Genomic DNA, 19,859 nt, shown 5'->3' on the forward strand with positions numbered 1-19,859 from the left:
CAAAATGCAGGAGACAAACAATGTTAATGTGTGTGTGTGTGTGTGTGTGTGTGTGTGTGTGTGTGTGTGTGTCCTCCAGGCGTTCACAGGCACCAGTCCCAGGACCTCTCAGGGTACTACTCCCTCCCTCCAGGCGGGGTCGGCCAGATCACTCCTTCCATGGGCTGGTGAGTCTCACACACACACACATACCTGTACACACTCACACACTCTCACACCCCCCCCCCCGTACCTGTACACAATCGGTGCTTTTGTGTGAGGACTTTGTTTGTTGTTGAACTAACACGCGTTGGTCGAGTTATCGATCAGTCGAAGGGGAGAAAATGAATTATTTTTATAATGAGTCACATAATAAAAGCCTGAATGATTTTAGGTTTTTAGGTGTTCTTCATCAGCATTTTAATCCATAAAGAAGATAATCTTGCAAACGCTGCTAATCGTCACCTCTGTAACAAAACACCATCATCCTCATCATCATCATCATCGTGTCCTCAGTGTGTGTTTGCACGCACACACACACACACACACACACACACACACACACACACACACACACAGACTGACCTGGGTCAGGGTTACATACATCACTGTCTAACCTGGTGTCAGGGGGGCTAACCCAAGGCCCCCGCCCCGTTGGCATGGAAACCACCTCCTTTGATCAACTAGTCAATCCGTCACAACTAAAAGGAACGTTTCAACCCAAAATTGTGCTGAGTCACCGACTCGTGTTTTAACTGCAGATGCAAAGCGTCGTTTAAAGATCGATAGGAGGTCGCCATGGAGACCTGCAGTGTTCCTCGGGCAGCAGTGGATTGTGGGAAATTTCAGCAGGTCCATGTAGATGAACAGACCATGCTAGTAAAAAACGAATAAGACATCACCTTGTGTCCTCTGGGTTCCTCCGCTCGGTGTAGCAGTAGAGGGTGGAATCTGTGGGGGGGGGGGGGGGGGGGCAGCTCGAGGGTCTTCTTTTATCTTTCTCTCTGGCTTCACCAGCTAATCTCCTAAAGCCAGGATCTGCTGGTTTGGCCCCCCTGTGGAGTGGTTAAATGTCAAAGTGTTGTCTTTCTGTTGTTTTCACCATTAGCCCCCCCCCCCCCCCCCCTCTCAGGAATTACTTGAGATGAGTCTTGTTTTCGTTGAGAGGAAGCTGCTGTGTTGTGACCTCGAGTCTCACAAACATGTTGCAATATTAAATACGGTGTGAGGATGAAGATGTGATGAAGCCTCCTCAGCAGCCCTTAAAGGGACAGTACGCCTAAAAGAGTCTCTGACCTGTAGATGGGTCGAACGGGAGCTCTATCAAGAGATCTCCTGCCCCCCCCCAGATGAAGGCCTCTGCTGAGCTTTAAGTGTACGTGAGGTGCTGCCTCCTCCTGGAGCTGAAGGCTTGATGGGGGGGGGGGAGGGGCTGACGATTTCAACAGTGATTTTACAGTGAGATGTGGATTGCAGTGTGTGAGTGTGCATACGTTGATGAGTCGGGGGGGGTCTGGCTCTCAGGGGGTAGAAGTGTGGTTTTCTACATATCAAAGGCTGCTTCTTACATGCCATCCACACCCTCGACCTCCCGCGGTGTGTGTGTGTGTGTGTGTGTGTGAGCCGAGTATTGACATGCAGCTGTCAACAGTGATCGGGATGCCTCGGGGGGGTGGGGGTCCCCGTGCATCACAAGAGCTCTCACAATAGATGCTTCTAGAGATGCAAATAGGAACTAAACCACAACATTTCACTACATGAAGAAAAGAGCAAAGTTTAAGTCTAAATGAAAAGAAACCTGCGCTCACCAATAGAATATGAATCAGCAAATATAGGAAATAGTTATTATTCCAGCTACTTCTTCGCGGGGGTCACCAGACTTTTGACCTGTGAAGCTGAAAGTCACCAACCCTCCCCCCCCCTCCCCCTCCCCCGCTGTGCAGGCAGAGCCAGCCCGTCTATCCGGGCCTGTCGCCCTGCGGATTCAGGCAGCCCTACTCGTCCAACCTCTCCGGCGCCGCCTCCTACTCCAGGTATCGTAGCCCCGCCCCCACCACCTGCCGGTCGGGGGACGAGCCTCCCCCCCCTCCCCCTTAGGGCCCGTGAGCAGGCGAAACACCAACGAGTTGCGATGTGTTTTTGGCTTCTTTCCGTTTGCCGCGTGCAGCTTCTGTCAGCTTCCATCAGGCCGCCCCACAACCAGCCGCTGCTGCACAACACACACACACAGACACGCACACACGCACACACACACACACACACACACACGCACACACGCACGCACACACACGCACGCATGCACACACACACACGGGAGTAGGATCAGGACCGCTTGGTCCTGGCTCTGGCGATCTTTGTGTGAGATCCCGTGGTTTCTCTCGTTCTGCGAGGACAGCGAGCAGCAGAGAGCCTCGGCGTCCTCCTCCCCGCTCTGTGTGCGCTCCGCTTGCAAACTGGACCGCGGCGCTTTGCCAGCCGGGCTCTCTGAAGGTCACCCAGACGGGCCCTGCCACCGCGATGGAGGCCCTACAATCTAGCATCAGATAGTTGGATCACACGATGTGGATCATCAATATCTCACTTTGAACCTTCTCACCATGCAGGTTAAAAAAGAATATTCCAAACAAATGGCCAAATGTAGAATATATATATTATATTTACTATAGACTTAGTTCACATGTCGAAGACAGAAGGCCGCGACCCCCCCTGCTGGTGACAACGCAAGCTCAGAAGCCTCGCCGCTCTCCACAAAGTGTTGCTCTTGCTTTAAAGCTCAGCGTCTGCTCATCGCCCCCCCCCCCCTCCCCTCAAATCAAAGAAATCCCTCTGAACCCCCCCCCCCCCCCCTTGTTCTTTCACCTCCTCCAGGTTCCCCCACTCTCTGATGCTCGGCCCGTCAGGCATGCATCCTACAGGGATCCCCCACCCAGCCATAGTGCCCCCCACAGGCAAACAGGAGCATGACCAGTACGACAGGGGCATGTACATGTAAGTATAGACACCCCAAAAACACTAATAATAAATAGTAATAATAATAATGCATTTAATTTATAAAGCGATTTTAGAAATGCTCAAAGTCACTACAAAACATTTATAAGCTAAGCAATAAATGTATAAAACCAAGCAAATAGACACAGAGAACACAGTCATACATTAAAAGCAGGTCAAGAGATGGTTAGCTTAGCTTAGCACAAAGACTGGAATCAGGGGGAAACTGTTAGCCTCAAAGCTAACTATCTTGTCCCATGAAGTCTCTAAACTACGTCAATCTGTATTTCCTCAACTATCAAACTTTGTTATGTATCATGTAAGATAATCTACTTCAGCAACATCAAACAGAGAAAAACACTCCACCCCCACTCCCCCCTTTGTGCCCCCCATCAGGAAGCCGCATGTGGAGGCCAAGCGGGAGAAGGAGCCCAAGAAGCCGGTGATCAAGAAACCGCTGAACGCCTTCATGCTCTACATGAAGGAGATGAGGGCAAAGGTCATCGCCGAGTGCACATTAAAGGAGAGCGCCGCCATCAACCAGATTCTGGGACGAAGGGTGAGGGATCACACACACACACACACACACACACACACACACACACAGACACACACACACACACACACACACAGACACACACACACACACACTCAGACTAATCCCGTTTCCGGGTCAGTTGGTGATTTCACACATGAAGAACATGAGAGGAGTGTGGTGATGTGAACTACTGGTGCTACTCTAAACTACTTTAGTTGTTTATTTTATATGCAGTTATTTAATTATCTAATCACTAAATGATGTATTTGTTGTTGTCTGTATCACTCTCATAAAGCACTTACTAACTATGTTAAAGTTCTGAAAGAACTGATATTTAAAAGTGAAATAAGATAAGTGTAAAATATGTTCTGGTTCTGTGTGTGTGTCCGTGTGTGTGTGTCCGTGTGTGTGTGCCTGTGTGTGTCTGCAGTGGCACGCTCTGACCCGAGAGGAGCAGGCCAAGTACTACGAGTTGGCCCGCAAAGAGAGACAGCTCCACATGCAGCTCTACCCCACCTGGTCCGCCAGAGACAACTACGTAAGGGCTCCTCTTCCTGCGCCTCCTTCCTCCTCCTCTTCCTCCTCCCCCTCCTCTTCCTCCATCATATTTCCTTCTTTGTTTGGAAAAGCCGAGGAGAAAAGTAAACAAACCTTTTTAAGACGAGGAGGCATGACTTCTGTCCCCGGAGTGAAGAAGTCATGCTTGTTGCTATGGATACAACCATGGTCACCCTTATTATTACTTATTAAAAACACATGCTAATTTTAAATTATTTATCTACTATTTTTTTTACTTCTTAATATTACACTTCAAATAGATACCTATACATGCCCTTCAAAATAAGAGTAAGAAAGGAATGTAAGGTTTTAATAGTACATATTCAGAGACATCTAAACTATTGCTGAGTTTGATGTTAAAGATTTCCTGGATGACGAAAGCTTCTTTTAAGTATTCTTTTTAGGAATATTTAAGGAATAGAAAGCACTTGATGCAAAGCCACTTGACTTCTTTCTCTCTCTTTTGATTCCCTGTAATTAAAAACTACAAAAAAGGAACCGGAACGTTTTGAACTGGGTTTGATCATATTTAATGTTCTCACAGATGTATAGACTTAATGCCTTTACTGTCTCTACAACCTGCATGATTATTGGCTCCCGGGGCCTGTCAGTCAGAAGACATCAAACTTAACAACGTAGCATGAAATGATTTAGTGGGTCTCCCAGAAGCCCAGAGGAGGTCAAACCTGTGTGGTGCATGTGTTGTGTAGTCTAATGTGTTGGGGATGTGCTGTATCTGGGCTGCTGTGTGCCTCTGATCTGTCAGTTTGCTGTTGAACTCTTGCAGGAGGCGGGCCTTAGCGGGGTCGCAGGGGAAAAGAGTAAAGCTGATTGGGTAGGGACACGTCTTACGGTGGATTTATGCCTCTGTGGTGGGAAATATGTGAAGAGCTGCATGAAAGGGGTTGTGGGTATTCCTGTGCAAAGTTTGCATGCACCTTCTTCAAAAAAAAAAAAAAAAAAAAAACACCCGACAGCACGTAAGCTGCAGAAGCAGATGTGATCGGAGCACACTTCACCAAGTCTTGCACGTTGCCATGGTTATGACTACTAGAGTCGCACAGAGGTATAAATCAACCCGTTTTGCTCCACTAACAGAGCGCATGGCTGGCCTCGCTGCCTTAGTTCATTCTTCTTTGGGCATCCCTTCCTTAAAATGAGCACCTTCACTCCAGGTAGAATCACACAGAAGCCGCTGAGCAGGGATCCACACGCGGCTCATTACCTGTAGACTCACCTTACTGCCGTAAAGGAAGCCCCGAGGTCAGAGTGTCACAAGCACGCTGCTTCTCGGTGACCTGTCCACGCTTCTCCTCTGCTCCGCTGTCTTGTTTCCTCTCGGGCACACGGCACACGGCGCTCCGAACGGGGGGGGGGGGGGGGGGGGGGGGGGGGCGCCACGCGCACAGATTCACTTCTCATTCGCCATTCGCTCCATCCAGCGAATTTTTTAAAATAAAAGCACAGAGAAGAACAGATGGGACAAATGTCATGAAATCCTCTGGACCGGGGCCGTGCTGTTCAACTCGCACCAAATGTCAAATGTTGGTTGCTATGGCAACGACACGAATCGGTGGGGATGTAGCGTGTTGACGGATGGCTAGTAAGCTAGTCAGCTAGGTTAGCTTCTCCTCCTCCAGAGCGGTGGCGATTGAGATGGAGGGGCCACTAGGCTCTTGGTCGGTTAGCGCGGTGGAGTTAGCAAGCTAGCCTGCTAGCTTGCTAACTCCACCGCGCTTCAAGGATACACGGGTCCAACAACGGGCCTTCTTACGGCTGGTCGCCGCTGCAGAGCCGCACTTCGAAAAGAAAATGGCCGCCGCTCTGACCCTCCGCGTTGATTTGAGCGGGAATGTCCGTTCAGGACGGGGCAGGTCGCTTCGTCACCACGGCAGCGCCTTCTTAGAAGATTTGTTGCATTTCCATATAAACCCCTCCCTTCCCATCGCCCCCGCGCCCCCCCCCCCCCCCCCCCCTCCTGAGGTTTTAAAAAAAGAGACAGGAAGTGAAGTTCCACACGTGGAGGGTTTCCTCCTGAGCGAAGCTCGCCGTGGCAGACGGGCGCCCGCAGGCTCCAGAGCGCTGCAGCGACCGCATAGCCAACGCTAACAGCCCGGGGGGGGGGGGGTTTAGATCTCTGAACCCACATCCTCCACCTCACCTAAGCACGAGCCGTCCCTGGATCTGCTTCAGCGACGTGATGTTTACCTCAACCGTCACTCGAGGACGCCTTGGATCTGGGGTTGATCTGAAAATCTCACGTTTTTGCATGAATTGAATTTAGGATGAAACATGTTCTTCTTGTTCGGGTTTCTTCTTTCTTGCTTTTCCTTCTGGCTTTCGTAGAGCATTACATATGGTTGCCTGACCTGGTTGCTGCTTTTGACTTTGCACTCTATTTTAAATGGATTTACATGTCACACAGGGGACACTTTATGTGGGGTCAATATCTGTCGATAAAAAGAAGGGATTTGTGGGACTTTCCTCACAGACGCAGTGGTACCGAGGGTCCAAACGAGCCTCTGGAGCTCACTGGTGAAGCACAGATGAATCCAGACATTCTTTTTGGAGCCATTTTCAGACAGAATCCACTGAACAATTTGATGGATAAATCCCTCTAGTTTACGGCCTCGTCATCAGAAGACTTACATCTCACGTGTCTACATCCTGCTCCTCCTGCAGGTGGACGGATTAACGAGAAGATCTCACCGGCATGGATCAAATATAGACTTCATTTAAACTGGAAAAATGAGAGCAAAATAAATCATCTTTAAAAACGTGTTCAGTGTGGATGTAGAATAATGCGAGTAGAAAGCAGGAGAACTGGATTCATCAGCTTCACTTCCATCTGCTGGAGGACAATTTGAAGCCATGTCTCATTTAATTGGGGGGATTTTGTTTTGTTTTTTCTCCCGCAGGGAAAAAAGAAGAGGAGGAAAAGGGAGAAGCTGCAGGACTCCAGCACAGGTAAACTTCAATATGTCCCACCTCCCCTGTCCTCCACGATGGAAGTTGTGTGTCTAGATTATAACCCTGTTAATCCCTCAATGTGTTCAGGCAGTCTGATGATTGATTAACCAGTTAAAACCCAGAGAGCTCATGCTAACACTTTAGCATCAGCTAGCGTCTGAGCCTGGAACGCAGCAGCTGATCAGCGATTCCTTCCCAACCAACTAAACCCGTGCTGTGGAGGCCTGTACTAACCGAGCGTGCACGTCTTAACAGTCCGGGGGGGGGGGGGGGGTAACTATGTGTTGCTGCAAGCGGCTACTAACAGTTTGACTTGATGCTTTCTCTGAACAAGCTGCTCTTGTGTCTCTTTATTTCTCTTTATCTCTTAACCCTCTCCTGTCCTCCTGCTCCTTACTTCCTCCTGCTCCTCCTGCTCCTCCTTACCTCCTCCTCCTGCTCCTGCTGCCTCTTGCCATGTGCATGCTGTGCCTCGTGCTCAGACCCGGGCTCTCCTAAGAAATGTCGGGCTCGCTTCGGCCTCAACCAACAAACGGACTGGTGCGGTCCCTGCAGGTGTGTACCAACCACCTCCACCTCCTCCACCCTCACACCCCCACCCTCTCCAGAGCACGGCACTGCTACATCCAACCGACGGACCGTCTCCCCCCCATCTAACCGTCATCTAACCCCATCACGACTTTCCCTGCAGGCGGAGTGGTTGTTTGAGTTCATGCTGCTAAACTATTCTGACCCACAATGCTTTGTGCAGCAAGAGGGTCAAAGTTCATAGTACTAGTTCAAGTACTCCAAGTCCAAGTGGACGGCGTGCAACACTGCGTCCTTCGGAAGAGCAGCTCAGGTGTCACTAAGCTCCGCCCAGCGGCGATGAACTCAACCAACGAGCTCCGGCTTCGCCTCTGCACGCCGCTTGTCACTAACCGGTTGCTCCGCGCGATGCTGCAGCGTTGCCATGGATACGAGGAAAACACTTTGAAACATTTGACTTATTTGACCTTATTCGGCTTTGAGGTCTGGCTGTTAAAGGTCGGAGGTCGCTCAGGCACACAAGCTCTGAGAGGTTCATGTGGTTAAAAGACAACGACAAACTAAAACATTCAGTTCTCTGCTTCCACAACTTGTTCTGACCATTATTCATTCATGGGTTCATCTTCAAACAGGTCAGAGAGTTTGTCAAAACTAAAAATGAAGTAAATACGTACAGGAAGTACATAACCAGTCATCCAAAGGGTTGTCGACCTCATCGACCTCTCCTCCCCCCACAGTGATAAACACTCAACACCAATCAGAAGCTCTGGAGTCACAGCAGAAGCTCCGCCCCTTGTAGCTGTAGCCACATCATGGAAATCCAAGTGTGTGTGTGTTGGGTTTGAGAGAACAAAGGGGGGGGAAAGTGGTTCGAGCAGATCTGTATCACCACACAAACAGACACACACAGACAGACACACACACACACACGCACGCACACGCCTTGCATTGTAACGGCGTTCTCATGCCGTCTGCTTTCAACTTTCTCCATTCATGCGATGTGGTAACAGACGCCGTTTGATGGTGAACTCTGACATTTACAGATCACTTTCTATTGCCCCCCCCCCACCTTCTCTCTCTAAATATGGCCTAGCGCCTTCCCTTTGCGGTTAGAACCCGGTACTCAGATGGTATTCTGGTGATGATCATGGGATCCTGTTAGCTGCTTTGCTGCAAATGACACATGACCTTTAGCCTAGCCCAAAGAGTGGAAACAGGGGGGGGGGTAGTCCAAAGTTAAAAGAATAGGCAGTAAAAGAAATTTAAAAAAGGTATTCTTCAATACAATCAACAACAGCTGTTGCCTGGCAACCTCCAGGTCAACCCCAAACTCCAGGACCCCAAGTACTGTTGACGACCTCCGGGTCTGAAGTGAGGTCAAAGCTGTGTAGTGACCAGCAGGGGGCGACTCCTCTGCTCCCATAGACGTCTATCAGCCAAACAGACCATAAAGCAGGGGATGCTTTAGGGCGGGACTTAATGTGATTGACAGTTCACTCCTCCACATTCATTGGGCAGAGTCGGCTCTCAGCTCGTTAAGCTGCTCGTTCCTCCCGGCTTCCTGTCTTTATGCTAAATCAAAAAATAACCATAACGTTTGTGTCCATTAGAGAATCACTCGGAGGTGTACGCTGTGTCGTTCATAGACTAACCTGTCTGTTGTCATGGTGACCCCACGTTGACGTCACTGTGTGAATGACGCATCTCCATGAAAGCCCGCTGACGTTTACCATCCACACTCTATTCACAGATAACTCTCTCTGACTGTCCCTAGGAGGAAAAAGAAGTGCATTCGCTACCTTCAAGGAGGAGGCTGTCCCAGCCCAACTTCTTCAGATTTAAGTGCTATAGACTCTCCGCCCTCCCCGACCCGCCACCGCCTCCACCAGCACCTGCCGCCCGTCTCCCCGGGCCGCTCCCCCCCCTCCCCGTCCACGCGCCTGCCCCCGTCCCCCCCGCTGTCACAGGTGCGCTCGTCGCACGCGCGCCCGCCGCCCCCCCGTCAGCCCGCCGCCAAACGCACGCACACGCGCCCGGGGGCGAGCGGCGGGCTGACGCACGGCTCCGCCTCCACGGCGCTGTCGCCCGCCGAGGCCTCGGGACTTTCTCTCACAGTCCTAATGGAGGCGCCGTGATGTGACCTTTGACCTTAGCCTCCTCCAGCAACAACGTCTTCTCTCACTCTCAGTTTTTACCCCCCCCCCTCCCTCAGTCTGCATCATAAAACACCGTCCTCCAATCAGCCTTCAGATCAGGCCTCCATATTCATTTAACCAATCAGACCACATGTGTGACTCCCTGGTCATGACCTTAAATGTTGTAGAAGGTGGAGGGGGAACAGCCCCCCCCCCCAGCGAGGATTGAAGGGTCCTTTGGCTCCCTCTGCTGCCGTTTAACTGCAACGACGCCGGGACTTCTTGCCTCTGGAGAATGGTTTTTATTTGAAATCTTTGACCTTCATGACAATCACAAACGTAAAGTTGTGTAAATGAGCTCTTTTAGGGAAACAAGCAGCAGCAGCTTTAATTAAATGACACTTTCACCTTTTTATTAGCAGTAAGAGTTTAATTCCACTTCCCTTTTTATACAGAGTAAATATTCTCACTTTTTGGCACTTCGTCGCTCATCCGACTTGTTCCTGTACCTGGGGGGCCAGGTGTTCGCTGTGGGACCTTTAAAGGGTTTTAAGTGTCTTTTTTTCTCCTCCTGGACACTTGCCGCTCTGTAAACTATTCTGAGACCAAATGGGTACCATTATATTGCATTGTGTTGTAAAGTTTTATAAATGTTGGAATTCCATATAATTACTTGTTTCTATGTAAAAAAAAAAAAAAAAAATTTAAAAGGGGGCCGTTTCCTAAAGCGACACATTGAGTCGTCCCTTTGTGTTCAGTCCGTTGCATGTTCCAACAAACCCGGCTTCCACTTCCTGTTGACCAGCACCTCATGTATTACCTGTTTTTGTTTGATGTATTAAAGTGTTTTTATCAACTTTACCACGTCTGCTGTGAGACATTATTCAGGATGACGAAAGGAAAAATAAAACTACACACAACTGGCTTTTTTACGTTTATTTAATCCTTCAACAAAGTGTTGGGTCATCCCAAAAATTCAGCTTCATCCGACAAAAAAGTTTTCCAATTCAAGACCACCGTGAATCAGGAATGATGAAACAAAAACACATCTTAAAATAAAATTTGCACCCTTTTATTTCCATTGTCAACATTTTTATTTCACCAATTGAAACCTACAAGAAAACAAACATGTCCAGTAAAAAAAAGACAAAAATAGCATTTAAAAATAGGGAAAGAAAAAAGTCTTCTAATCTTGTTTTACGTGAGCGGAAACAAAAGAGCCTCTTGGTTTAAATAATGACGAGACGCAGGACAGTTTAGATGCTCATGCTGAGGGTGGAGAAATAAGAGGAAGGTGTGTGTGCGCCTCTAAATAAACTAAATGTAAATATTGACAAGTATGAACAACACCAGTGCAACCAGTTAGCAGGGCCGATTCCTATTGAGCGTGGTAGTGTTGGTGGGACCCCCCCCCCTCTACTTCTCTTCACACCACTGGTTCTCTTTGCGTACCTGAGGAGGAGAGCGGGTCAGTGGATGAATACGACTGGGTTATCTTTCTCATGTTTTGTGTTCCCTGGAATAAATACCTGGGCTTCCTCCTCCTCTGTGAAATCATTCTTGATGTTGAAAGTCTTCCGGATCTCCTCCGGGGTTTTGCCTTTAATCATGTTGGCCACCGTCTTGCAGGTGACATCTAACAGACCTTTGATGTCCAAATAGTTGGCTGCCTGAAATATGGAAAAAACAATAATGCAGAGAGGTAAAATAAGTGGGGGAGGGAGGGGGACGACAACAAAAGAAGGAACATTTTCATGGACACCGACAGCCAACTGAAGCCGTTTGGTTTGGGCTTAATTTTGGGAACCAAAGAGCACGAAGCGCCTCGTGAAGTTTGTTATGCAGTCACACAGACACAACACGGCTCTAAGGAGGCAAAGTCCTCGTCCATCACCAAACCAAAGTTTAAAAGGTCACCCGGTTCCAACGCTTCCTGCTACCATTTGCTCACAATGTGACGCCATGGAAACAAGGACAACGCTTCGGTGAACATCAACATCCAGAGAAAGGATCCAGAGGATCCGGATCCAACACCTCGAGCACCAACTAGCCCTGTGCATGTAAACACAGCCGGGGGGGGGGGCTGATCCCCACGTGGGACAGACACTTGTGTTTCACTTCTTGGAAGCCTGCAGCTGTTTGACCACGACCCCCCCCCCCCCCCCTCTGGTCCCCTTTCACCAGCTCGCCCCACAGAGAGTCCTCAGCAGGCCAAATCCAAACTACTCACCAGAATGAGTTCGAACAAGGTGCCTTGGTCCACTTTGAGGAACTCCTGGTCCCACACGGGAATGTCATCCGTCCTCTTCTCCTTGTTCTCGTCGTCTTCGGGGGGAGGGGGGTCATCTTTGTGATGAGTGCACCACTGAATTACCTGAGGGAAACAGTTACCATTTCAATAAATGATGCTTGTGCATTAGAGAAGCCACGAGGACACCAATCAGCACTTCATTATCACGCAGGAAAAATACATGTTTAAGAACTGCAGATCTTAACAAGTGAACTCAAGAGGCTAAAAGAAAGCAGCATTCAAAGCTCCACAAATGGGACGAGCTGACTGGCAAGAAGCATTCCCCCAAAGGAAACTGGAAGCAAAAGTGTGCGATGAACAAACAATAGAAACGTGCACCTCAAAGGAACGTGCACGTGCACCTAAAGGACGGCAAACAAAAACCAGATCAACTTAAAACATAGAAAAGCATTGGATCTTGAAGGAGACGAGAGCTGCTCCTACATTAAAACATGTGAGCTGTGAACTCATCATTTGGTGAATAAATAGCATTCTTTCTTTTAATAAACAAAGACGGGTGAGTGGACATGGGGACAATTGTGTGTTCACGTACCTTCTTCAGGATGGCAGCGTTTACATTGGGGAGGGGGACCGGGTCATCGTCGCCTTCATCATCCATTCCCAAATCTGTCAAAGAACGGATGTCATACATAGGTGTCAAATATATAGATTTAAATTGACAATACAATGAAAATACAACAAAGGAAAGAAAAGACCACACAGTGAGCCATTCAATGACGGTGACGGTGTTTTTACCTTCTAACATGGTCTTGATGGTGACAGACTGTTTGGCTATCTCAACATCCACCTCGAAGATCTCTCCATCGGAGCTCTGTAACTTTATCGTGGGCATTCTCTGTGGAGTGGAAACATTAACATTAGATTAGAAAACACACACGCACGAGCAAAAAGTGATGTTACGCAAACGAAGATAAACAGCTTACACTAATTCAACGCTGTGCCTATGCTAAGCTAACGCTGTGTGTCAGGATGCTAGTGAACCCTCGTTAATGAAGCTAACGTTAGTTCACGTTAGATGGGGACAAACGTAAATAACGTGTTATCGTTACCCGTTACCCCCCCCCCCCCCAAACGACGTTCTGCGTTGGAGCGCAACCTCTGAAGCTAGCAATAACTAGCTAGCTGCTAGTCCCCCGTTAACATTAAACGACGGGAAAGCTAACCAAACAAGCTAATGTTGAGATCGCGGTTGGGTTTATAATTACTAACAGGGAAGCTCGTTAATCCATAATACGCGAGGCATGAATGTTACACATTAGCACCATTGCTATATCCCACCTTTTAAAATCGAAACCACCCTTTAATGGGCGTTTAATCTGTACGCTAACGCCAGGCAGCTAGCATTACCGTGCACTATGCTAGCATAGTAGCTCGCCCGCGCCTCGCGGGGTCTGCTAGGCCTCAGTAGCGCTCGAGCCCCTTCGACAAAGATGTAAACAAAACGAAAACGCGATTTGACCGCGAGTCACAAATCCGAAACGTTTCGATCGAATAAGCGACGTACCGTAAATGTCTAAGAACTCGGATCCAGAGGTGAAAGAATCCTCCGTAGTCAACAGCGGGGCCTGACAGACGCGGGGGCACCGACAGCGGCTGGACGTCTCTGAACCAACCTGGTGAGCCCGCAGGAGGAGTGGGGGGGTTCGTTAGGGGGGGGGGGCGTCAACCTCTTTTATTTGATAAATAAAAATATTTCCTATTGATTTACTTTACTGTCTTTACGATTTCCTTTCAGAGGATGTCATATTATTTGACTGATTTTGAAGGACGGGTTATTTAGTCGTTTGAGCCTCCTGTGAATTGTGACGGATTTAGCACTCAATTTTATTTCAACTGTGACCATTTAATTTACTTTTAGTCCCGTGTGAAATGTTTCTGAGCACATTGCTTTATTGTATAACGTAGTTAAAGTTCAGGTTTCTCTCTAAACGTCCACGTGGTGGCGCTTTCTCCTTATTTCAGCTGAAGAATTAGGGCTTTAGAGTGATTATAATTAACAGTTTGATATATTTGTGAATGTTGCACTCAATTATTTGACGATCTGTATTTATATTAAGTTTAAAGACATGATAAGTGCAAATGATGTAAGGACAATGTAAAACTATTTTAAAAAACAAATGGAAGTCTTTGTTTTTCATTTGCCAAGCTCCAACATTATAGGAAAAGTCTCACATATAAGACTATCATATTGTATTTGTTGCTTGGACTTTAAATTATTAATCAGAAAAAGCTAATCGATAGAGTGGGGTAAACGTTAATCTGAAATGCACCTGAACATGAAATGTATTGATTATTTAATAACTAGTTATGTTTCATCTTTCGTTGTCCTTGTTTTCAGCTTGATGAACTCTGTCTCCATCCGGGCTTGATTATACAGACGTTACACCACCGCAGATCACGTGTGTTTATGTCCCTGCGCTTCATCCTCGTGCTTTTACTTTGAAGGTCCCGCCGGAAACGGGGTGTTTTATTGCGGAGAGCTCGACGCGAGCTGGCTTCCAGGGTGGATCGCCAACGGAAGACTCTGCCCCCCCCCCCTCCCGCTGCTCTGTCAAAACACAGCCAGCCGGTCCCCAGACGAGCACGCGACCGCAGAGAAGACCTCCTGCGGCCGATTCAGCCCGGGAGAAACGCCACAGGACCCGGTAGAGTCGTCACCCGAGCGACGCTAAATTAGCGAACGTCATCGGCGAAGAAACACCCAAAGAAAAAAGAATGGAGGAGAAGCCATTCACGAAAGAACTCGACCAGTGGATCGAGCAGCTCAACGAGTGCAAGCAGCTGTCGGAGGGACAAGTGAAAACACTCTGTGAAAAGGTGAGATACGAAGGAAACGTTTCCCCGGCTGACGGTTAACCGACGCCTTAAAATGGCGTCTGAAGTTTGTACGTTTGTCCGCGCCGCGCGTTTCGTTCGACCGTCGCCGCCTCATCGGCCTCCAGCTGTGTCCTCCCATTCAATTCACCTCTGACCTGTCATCCATCTTCTTACTCATTTCTCTTGCCAATAAGTAGTCGGACTGAGTTAGTTGTTAACAAGGCAATAAAGTTGTCAATAATCCCACGTGACGTCACGCCCGTTGGAAGCTGCGTGGGGAGGCTCAGTGGCGTCCCTTTGGGAGGAAAATGTCTCCTTTGGGTTTCTCAAACTGATGCTTTGATGGGTCCAGCGTAGCAGGAGGATGTGATGGAGGACTCGTGTGTTTTGACTCGAATGTGCAGGAGGAGAAACGCTTGTGGATGCAGTAAAGGCTCCGGTGGTATTTCCTGTGGCCCCTCACCCAGACATGCAGCTTTAGGGAGGAGGAGGAAGGCCTAATCTAATGTGTTCTCTACCTGCACCCATCCGCCCACCTCCTGGGACCTGTTGCATTCAGCAGAAGTGAACCCACGCAGACCCCTCCCTGGTTTTATAAATAGCACAAGTTCTGAGTGATTGTGAGTTGCATCATGTGAGCAGTTAGCAGGGAGTGTGTGACTCAGGATACCTGCTCACTGACTCACAGCGTCTGTTTTGGGATGTATGGGGGTGTGGAGGAATGCTGTGTGATCCAGATGAGAGCTCTGGTGGACCGGGGGGGGGGGGGGGGGGACGGAATGCTCATCAGCGTTATCATTGTTTATCAATGCACCATCTGTCAAGCACAAGGGTATTCCCGCCCCCTCCTCGATGTGTTTGTCCTTTACAGGGATGATGTCATTAGTTTGACAATGTAATCAAGTTTAATCGAGTTTGAATGGAGTGCAGACAGTTCAATTAAACAGAGTAATCCGTCCCTCTGAGACACACGGTGTCCCTTCCACTGCCCTCCGTTCAAAAATAAGCCTTTCCAGAGGTTGCATAACCATGGTTGTGAGTTCAGTACCGGGGGGGCAGGTCTTCCTTCTGCTTCCATTCGGCTCACGAAGCATCGGCCTCGATCCAGTTCCTTTGTGTCATCATCAGAAAGTTCTGAACATGTGCGGGATTTCTGGAAGGTCAAAGGTTAGGAGATCATCTGAAGCGTGTCATTACGATGTCTCTGTCGGATCTGAAGCCCTCGATTGTAAAACCACTTTGTCTGTAAACGAGGTCACGAGAAAGGAGCGCTCCTCACCTGACGTAGTGACCTAAACGTGGATTGTTGTTACAATAAACAGACGGAGTTATAGCACATAAAACAGTACAGAACATGTCAAACGGATATTTAACACCGAGGTGTTCAACCAAACACTCTGAGACGGCTAAATGTTTGCAAATTTAGCTCCAAACTGCAGCAAACACAGACCTGATCTACGGGGATCTTGTGGGGGGGGGGGTGAGGTCATCGTCTGTGGTTACAGTCGTCCAGGAGAACCTTTACAGTCACTTTAATGGGATCGTTAAAGTGCTGACTTCACTACGCCGCCCTGGAATGACCTTGTTGACATTGTGATGCCGTGAAAGGGGGGGGGGGGGGTTGTGTGGTCTGTACTTTGGCCAAGGTGCTTAGCAACCACTTCCTCCCTTGCTGCACACGGGTCTCTCACACATCTCTACATCCAAGTACTGCGGAACAGTCCATCTACATTTAAAATGTGAATAAATCAGAGGATTGTTTTTAAATATTTGGGGACCTGGAAAAGTCCCCCCCCCTCCACCTGTACAAACCGTGATACTTTGTTCTGCAGGCAAAGGAGATCCTCACCAAGGAGTCCAACGTGCAGGAGGTGAGATGCCCCGTGACGGTGTGCGGAGACGTGCACGGCCAGTTCCACGACCTCATGGAGCTCTTCAGGATCGGAGGGAAGTCTCCAGACACAAACTACTTGTTCATGGGAGACTACGTGGACAGAGGCTACTACTCCGTGGAGACGGTCACTTTGCTAGTGTCACTTAAGGTAAGTCGTCTTTTCCAAGAAGAGCGGCATTTTAATTGAGAGGAGGAACGCGACCCCAGGTGTGACGTGGCTGGTGTTTCAGGTGCGCTACCAGGAGCGCATCACCATCCTGAGGGGGAACCACGAGAGCAGACAGATCACGCAGGTGTACGGCTTCTACGACGAGTGCCTGCGCAAATACGGCAACGCCAACGTGTGGAAGTCCTTCACGGACCTGTTTGACTACCTGCCCCTCACCGCCCTGGTGGACTCTCAGGTGAGCAGACGCAGGGATTGGTCCCCACAGACGTGTCCCTTTAAACGACCCCCCCTGACCCGTTCCCCTCCCGGTCCTTCCAGATCTTCTGCCTTCACGGAGGTCTGTCGCCCTCCATAGATACTCTGGATCACATCCGGGCGCTGGACCGCCTACAGGAAGTGCCACACGAGGTAGGGGCGACACTTTGTTTGGATGTTACTCACTTAAGGGGGGGGGGGGGGTGATCACTAGGGAGGCTAACAGGATCCTGCGTGTGTCGCTGTTCATGCTGACTGTTGCTTGGCTCCTCCTCCTCAGGGTCCCATGTGCGACCTGCTGTGGTCCGACCCCGACGACCGGGGGGGCTGGGGCATCTCCCCCCGAGGAGCCGGCTACACCTTCGGTCAGGACATCTCGGAGACCTTCAACCACGCCAACCGCCTCACGCTGGTGTCCCGCGCCCACCAGCTGGTCATGGAGGTGGGTCTCTGGGGTTTCACTGGGGGGGGGGGGGGGCTCAAGAATCACCCATTTCATAAGAATCAAAAATCAAGCGGTCCACATGCCATTTGTTATCCCCCCCCCCCCCCCCCCACAGGGTTACAACTGGTGCCACGAAAGGAACGTGGTGACAATATTTAGTGCTCCCAACTACTGCTATCGCTGTGGCAACCAGGCGGCCATCATGGAGCTCGACGACACCCTCAAATACTCGTTGTGAGTATCATGGAGACAGGGCCGGCCTCAGGGGATTTAAAATAACTGATTGATTGATTGATTGATTGACACCTTTCTTCTTCTAACCAGTCTCCAGTTTGACCCAGCGCCTCGTAGAGGAGAGCCTCACGTCACTCGCCGCACCCCAGAATACTTCCTGTAAATATTGACCTCTGACCCCTGTACAGTCGGGTCTATCGTTGCCATGATGTATGACCTCAAACCAATAACAACATGAATGATGGGGGGGGGGGGGGGCTACACAGCAGTGCACATTGTAAATCAACAAAAGAAGAACCCTGATGTCAGTGTGTCTTTGAATGGACCAAAAGGTGTGTTCCACATCCTGAGTGCTTGTATGGGGAGGTCTCCCCCTCTATTTAAAGTTCTTCATGTAGCTGGACCCCCCCCCCCCACCTGCCCTCCCACATGCTGCCACAGCTTATATTTACTAGATATGAACCTGATCTCTTTGCACTTTTTGTAAATCTAAAGAAATGTAACATATGTCAAAAGATGGAAATTATTTCACACTAAAGATGTTTTTGTTATTCATTTTTTGGCTTTTTTGATTTTTTTATGACAAATAAAGCCCCATCAGGCAAAGGTATCTTTGTCCTGTGGACCTTCTTCTAATGAGCTTACTGACTCCCTCTGAACTCCTGAGTCTGTGTGAAACGAACCGACTGAATAATAAAGATAAAGTGGCTCCTTCTCGGTGGCTTTTCTTTTCTTCACATTTCCCTCCGGACGCTATAATAATAATAATAAGGTCCCTGGTAAACATGGTTTATGGGGATTATTTTGATTATGAAGGCAATTGTTTGCAGAAAAACCTTCTCCTGTGACATCGCTCATTATTCACTGCATGTAATATTCTAAGGATTTAGGTAGAAAGCAGGTTATAGTGAACATATGTAGAATAATGTAGATTACAATTGGAGTATATATTATATTTATGTCTTTATGGGATGTTGAAGCCACCTAGTCATAATAAAACTGATTTATATCCCCATAACTATTATTTTTAAAGAAGCCAAACAACACCAGCTGCAGTTCCCTCTTTTTCCAAAAACTCCCCACTTCCGGTCTCGCGCTGGTTGATGTGTCCAGCTTGACGCAGCCGCAGAGCAACGCCCGGCGTACCCCCGATGACGTCACCACGGAGCGCTGCATTCCATTGGCTCCCGTTGCCAACGCACACGGGAGATTACGTCATCTTGTTATGATTTTGTTGTGGTGCGGAGATGACGTCAGCGTTTTACAAGGAGTTTGTAAACGAAAAAAAGGCAGTTATAGTTATAAAAGTAATTTAATGGAATAAATCAATTGATCAAAACATTGTTTTAAATATAGTCAATATCTGTTTGAAAAAGGCATTTGTTTTATTTCATAATCTTGAGTATCTTTTTATAAACATAAGGAAACAGGATGAAATTGGGGCGCAATGAGCTCATTAAATAACCGGTAAGGGGCTTTATTTTATGAGGCACACACACGCCACTCTGAGATACTATAAAAGTGTGCAGAATATTGATTACATGCTGAAGAATTCTAATTGTAATTTTATAACCATGAAACCGTGTTATAATAGAACAAGCATCAGGGATTGGATTCACTGCTACTGCTGTTGCAGTTTGTCTGTGTCGTTCTTTTTGGAGACACATGAAATCATCCACATCTCGTATCAGGCCTCCTTGACTGGTAACCAGTTCCAGACGATCAGAATCTGAAACTGATTTATTTGTGTATTATAATTTTATATCAGCTTTCTATCAGAGTATTTCAGTCAAACTCAGCTGCAACGACAAACTGGTTGAATGTGTGACGCCAACCAGCTGCTACACACCACACACACACACACCAATCCCATGCTTCTAAAACCACAGTTCCATTGTTGTTTATACGTGAGTGGTGTTTTTACAGCTCAGTGTAAATATAGAGATATAAATTCCATCTATAAAGGGAGCAACAAGCTCTGCCACGCCCTCTTTCCCTTTCCACCAATCAGCAATTGTGTTTTTTGTGGTTCATGAAA

General features: G+C 48.4%; 3 protein-coding genes across 13 annotated transcripts in view; 2 read left to right on the plus strand and 1 right to left on the minus strand.

The window, feature by feature from the left end:
- tcf7 (transcription factor 7) overlaps nt 1-10,416 on the plus strand; it is a 38,952-nt gene extending 28,536 nt beyond the window's left edge. The window contains exons 6-14 of one of the 11 annotated variants that reach the window (XM_037467845.2): nt 80-167; nt 1,923-2,012; nt 2,848-2,967; nt 3,364-3,526; nt 3,936-4,043; nt 4,851-4,898; nt 6,982-7,030; nt 7,516-7,588; nt 9,336-10,416. In XM_037467845.2, coding sequence (XP_037323742.1) covers nt 80-167; nt 1,923-2,012; nt 2,848-2,967; nt 3,364-3,526; nt 3,936-4,043; nt 4,851-4,898; nt 6,982-7,030; nt 7,516-7,588; nt 9,336-9,696 — 1,100 coding nt within the window. In that variant the 3' untranslated portion in view covers nt 9,697-10,416. Of the gene's footprint in view, nt 1-79; nt 168-1,922; nt 2,013-2,847; nt 2,968-3,363; nt 3,527-3,935; nt 4,044-4,850; nt 4,899-6,981; nt 7,031-7,515; nt 7,589-9,311 lie in introns of all 11 variants that reach the window. The other 10 variants (XM_037467846.2, XM_037467849.2, XM_037467851.2 and 7 more) reach the window with 10 other exon arrangements.
- On the minus strand, nt 10,370-13,650 carry skp1 (S-phase kinase-associated protein 1). Its single transcript, XM_037467854.2, has 6 exons — nt 13,512-13,650; nt 12,743-12,842; nt 12,540-12,613; nt 11,927-12,070; nt 11,226-11,366; nt 10,370-11,148 (listed from the first exon to the last, which is right to left on the minus strand). Exons 2-6 carry the CDS (start codon nt 12,837-12,839, stop codon nt 11,113-11,115), a joined length of 492 nt encoding a protein of 163 aa, XP_037323751.1. The 5' UTR covers nt 12,840-12,842; nt 13,512-13,650; the 3' UTR covers nt 10,370-11,112.
- An 829-nt stretch (nt 13,651-14,479) lies between these two features.
- On the plus strand, nt 14,480-18,535 carry ppp2cab (protein phosphatase 2 catalytic subunit alpha b). Its single transcript, XM_037468207.2, has 7 exons — nt 14,480-14,824; nt 16,657-16,866; nt 16,949-17,122; nt 17,206-17,295; nt 17,423-17,584; nt 17,703-17,821; nt 17,912-18,535. The coding sequence occupies exons 1-7, from the start codon at nt 14,723-14,725 to the stop codon at nt 17,982-17,984; spliced, it is 930 nt and encodes a 309-aa protein (XP_037324104.1). The 5' UTR covers nt 14,480-14,722; the 3' UTR covers nt 17,985-18,535.
- Nucleotides 18,536-19,859: the final 1,324 nt, after the last annotated feature.

The sequence above is a fragment of the Pungitius pungitius genome, chromosome 16 (assembly GCF_949316345.1).
Source record: "Pungitius pungitius chromosome 16, fPunPun2.1, whole genome shotgun sequence".
NCBI lineage: Eukaryota > Metazoa > Chordata > Actinopteri > Perciformes > Gasterosteidae > Pungitius > Pungitius pungitius.

Bases quoted from the DNA above. Each gene is read 5' to 3' on its own strand.
- skp1 (XM_037467854.2), bottom strand. From the start codon at position 12,839: ATGCCCACGATAAAGTTACAGAGCTCCGATGGAGAGATCTTCGAGGTG. The intron at 11,367-11,926 runs GTGAGTAGTTTG...TCCATATTTCAG, and splicing joins CCTTGTTCGAACTCATTCTG to GCAGCCAACTATTTGGACAT. The intron at 11,149-11,225 runs GTATTTATTCCA...TCTCCTCCTCAG, and splicing joins CAGAGGAGGAGGAAGCCCAG to GTACGCAAAGAGAACCAGTG.
- ppp2cab (XM_037468207.2), top strand. From the start codon at position 14,723: ATGGAGGAGAAGCCATTCACGAAAGAACTCGACCAGTGGATCGAGCAG. The intron at 17,123-17,205 runs GTGAGCAGACGC...CGGTCCTTCCAG, and splicing joins CCGCCCTGGTGGACTCTCAG to ATCTTCTGCCTTCACGGAGG. The intron at 17,822-17,911 runs GTGAGTATCATG...TCTTCTAACCAG, and splicing joins GACACCCTCAAATACTCGTT to TCTCCAGTTTGACCCAGCGC.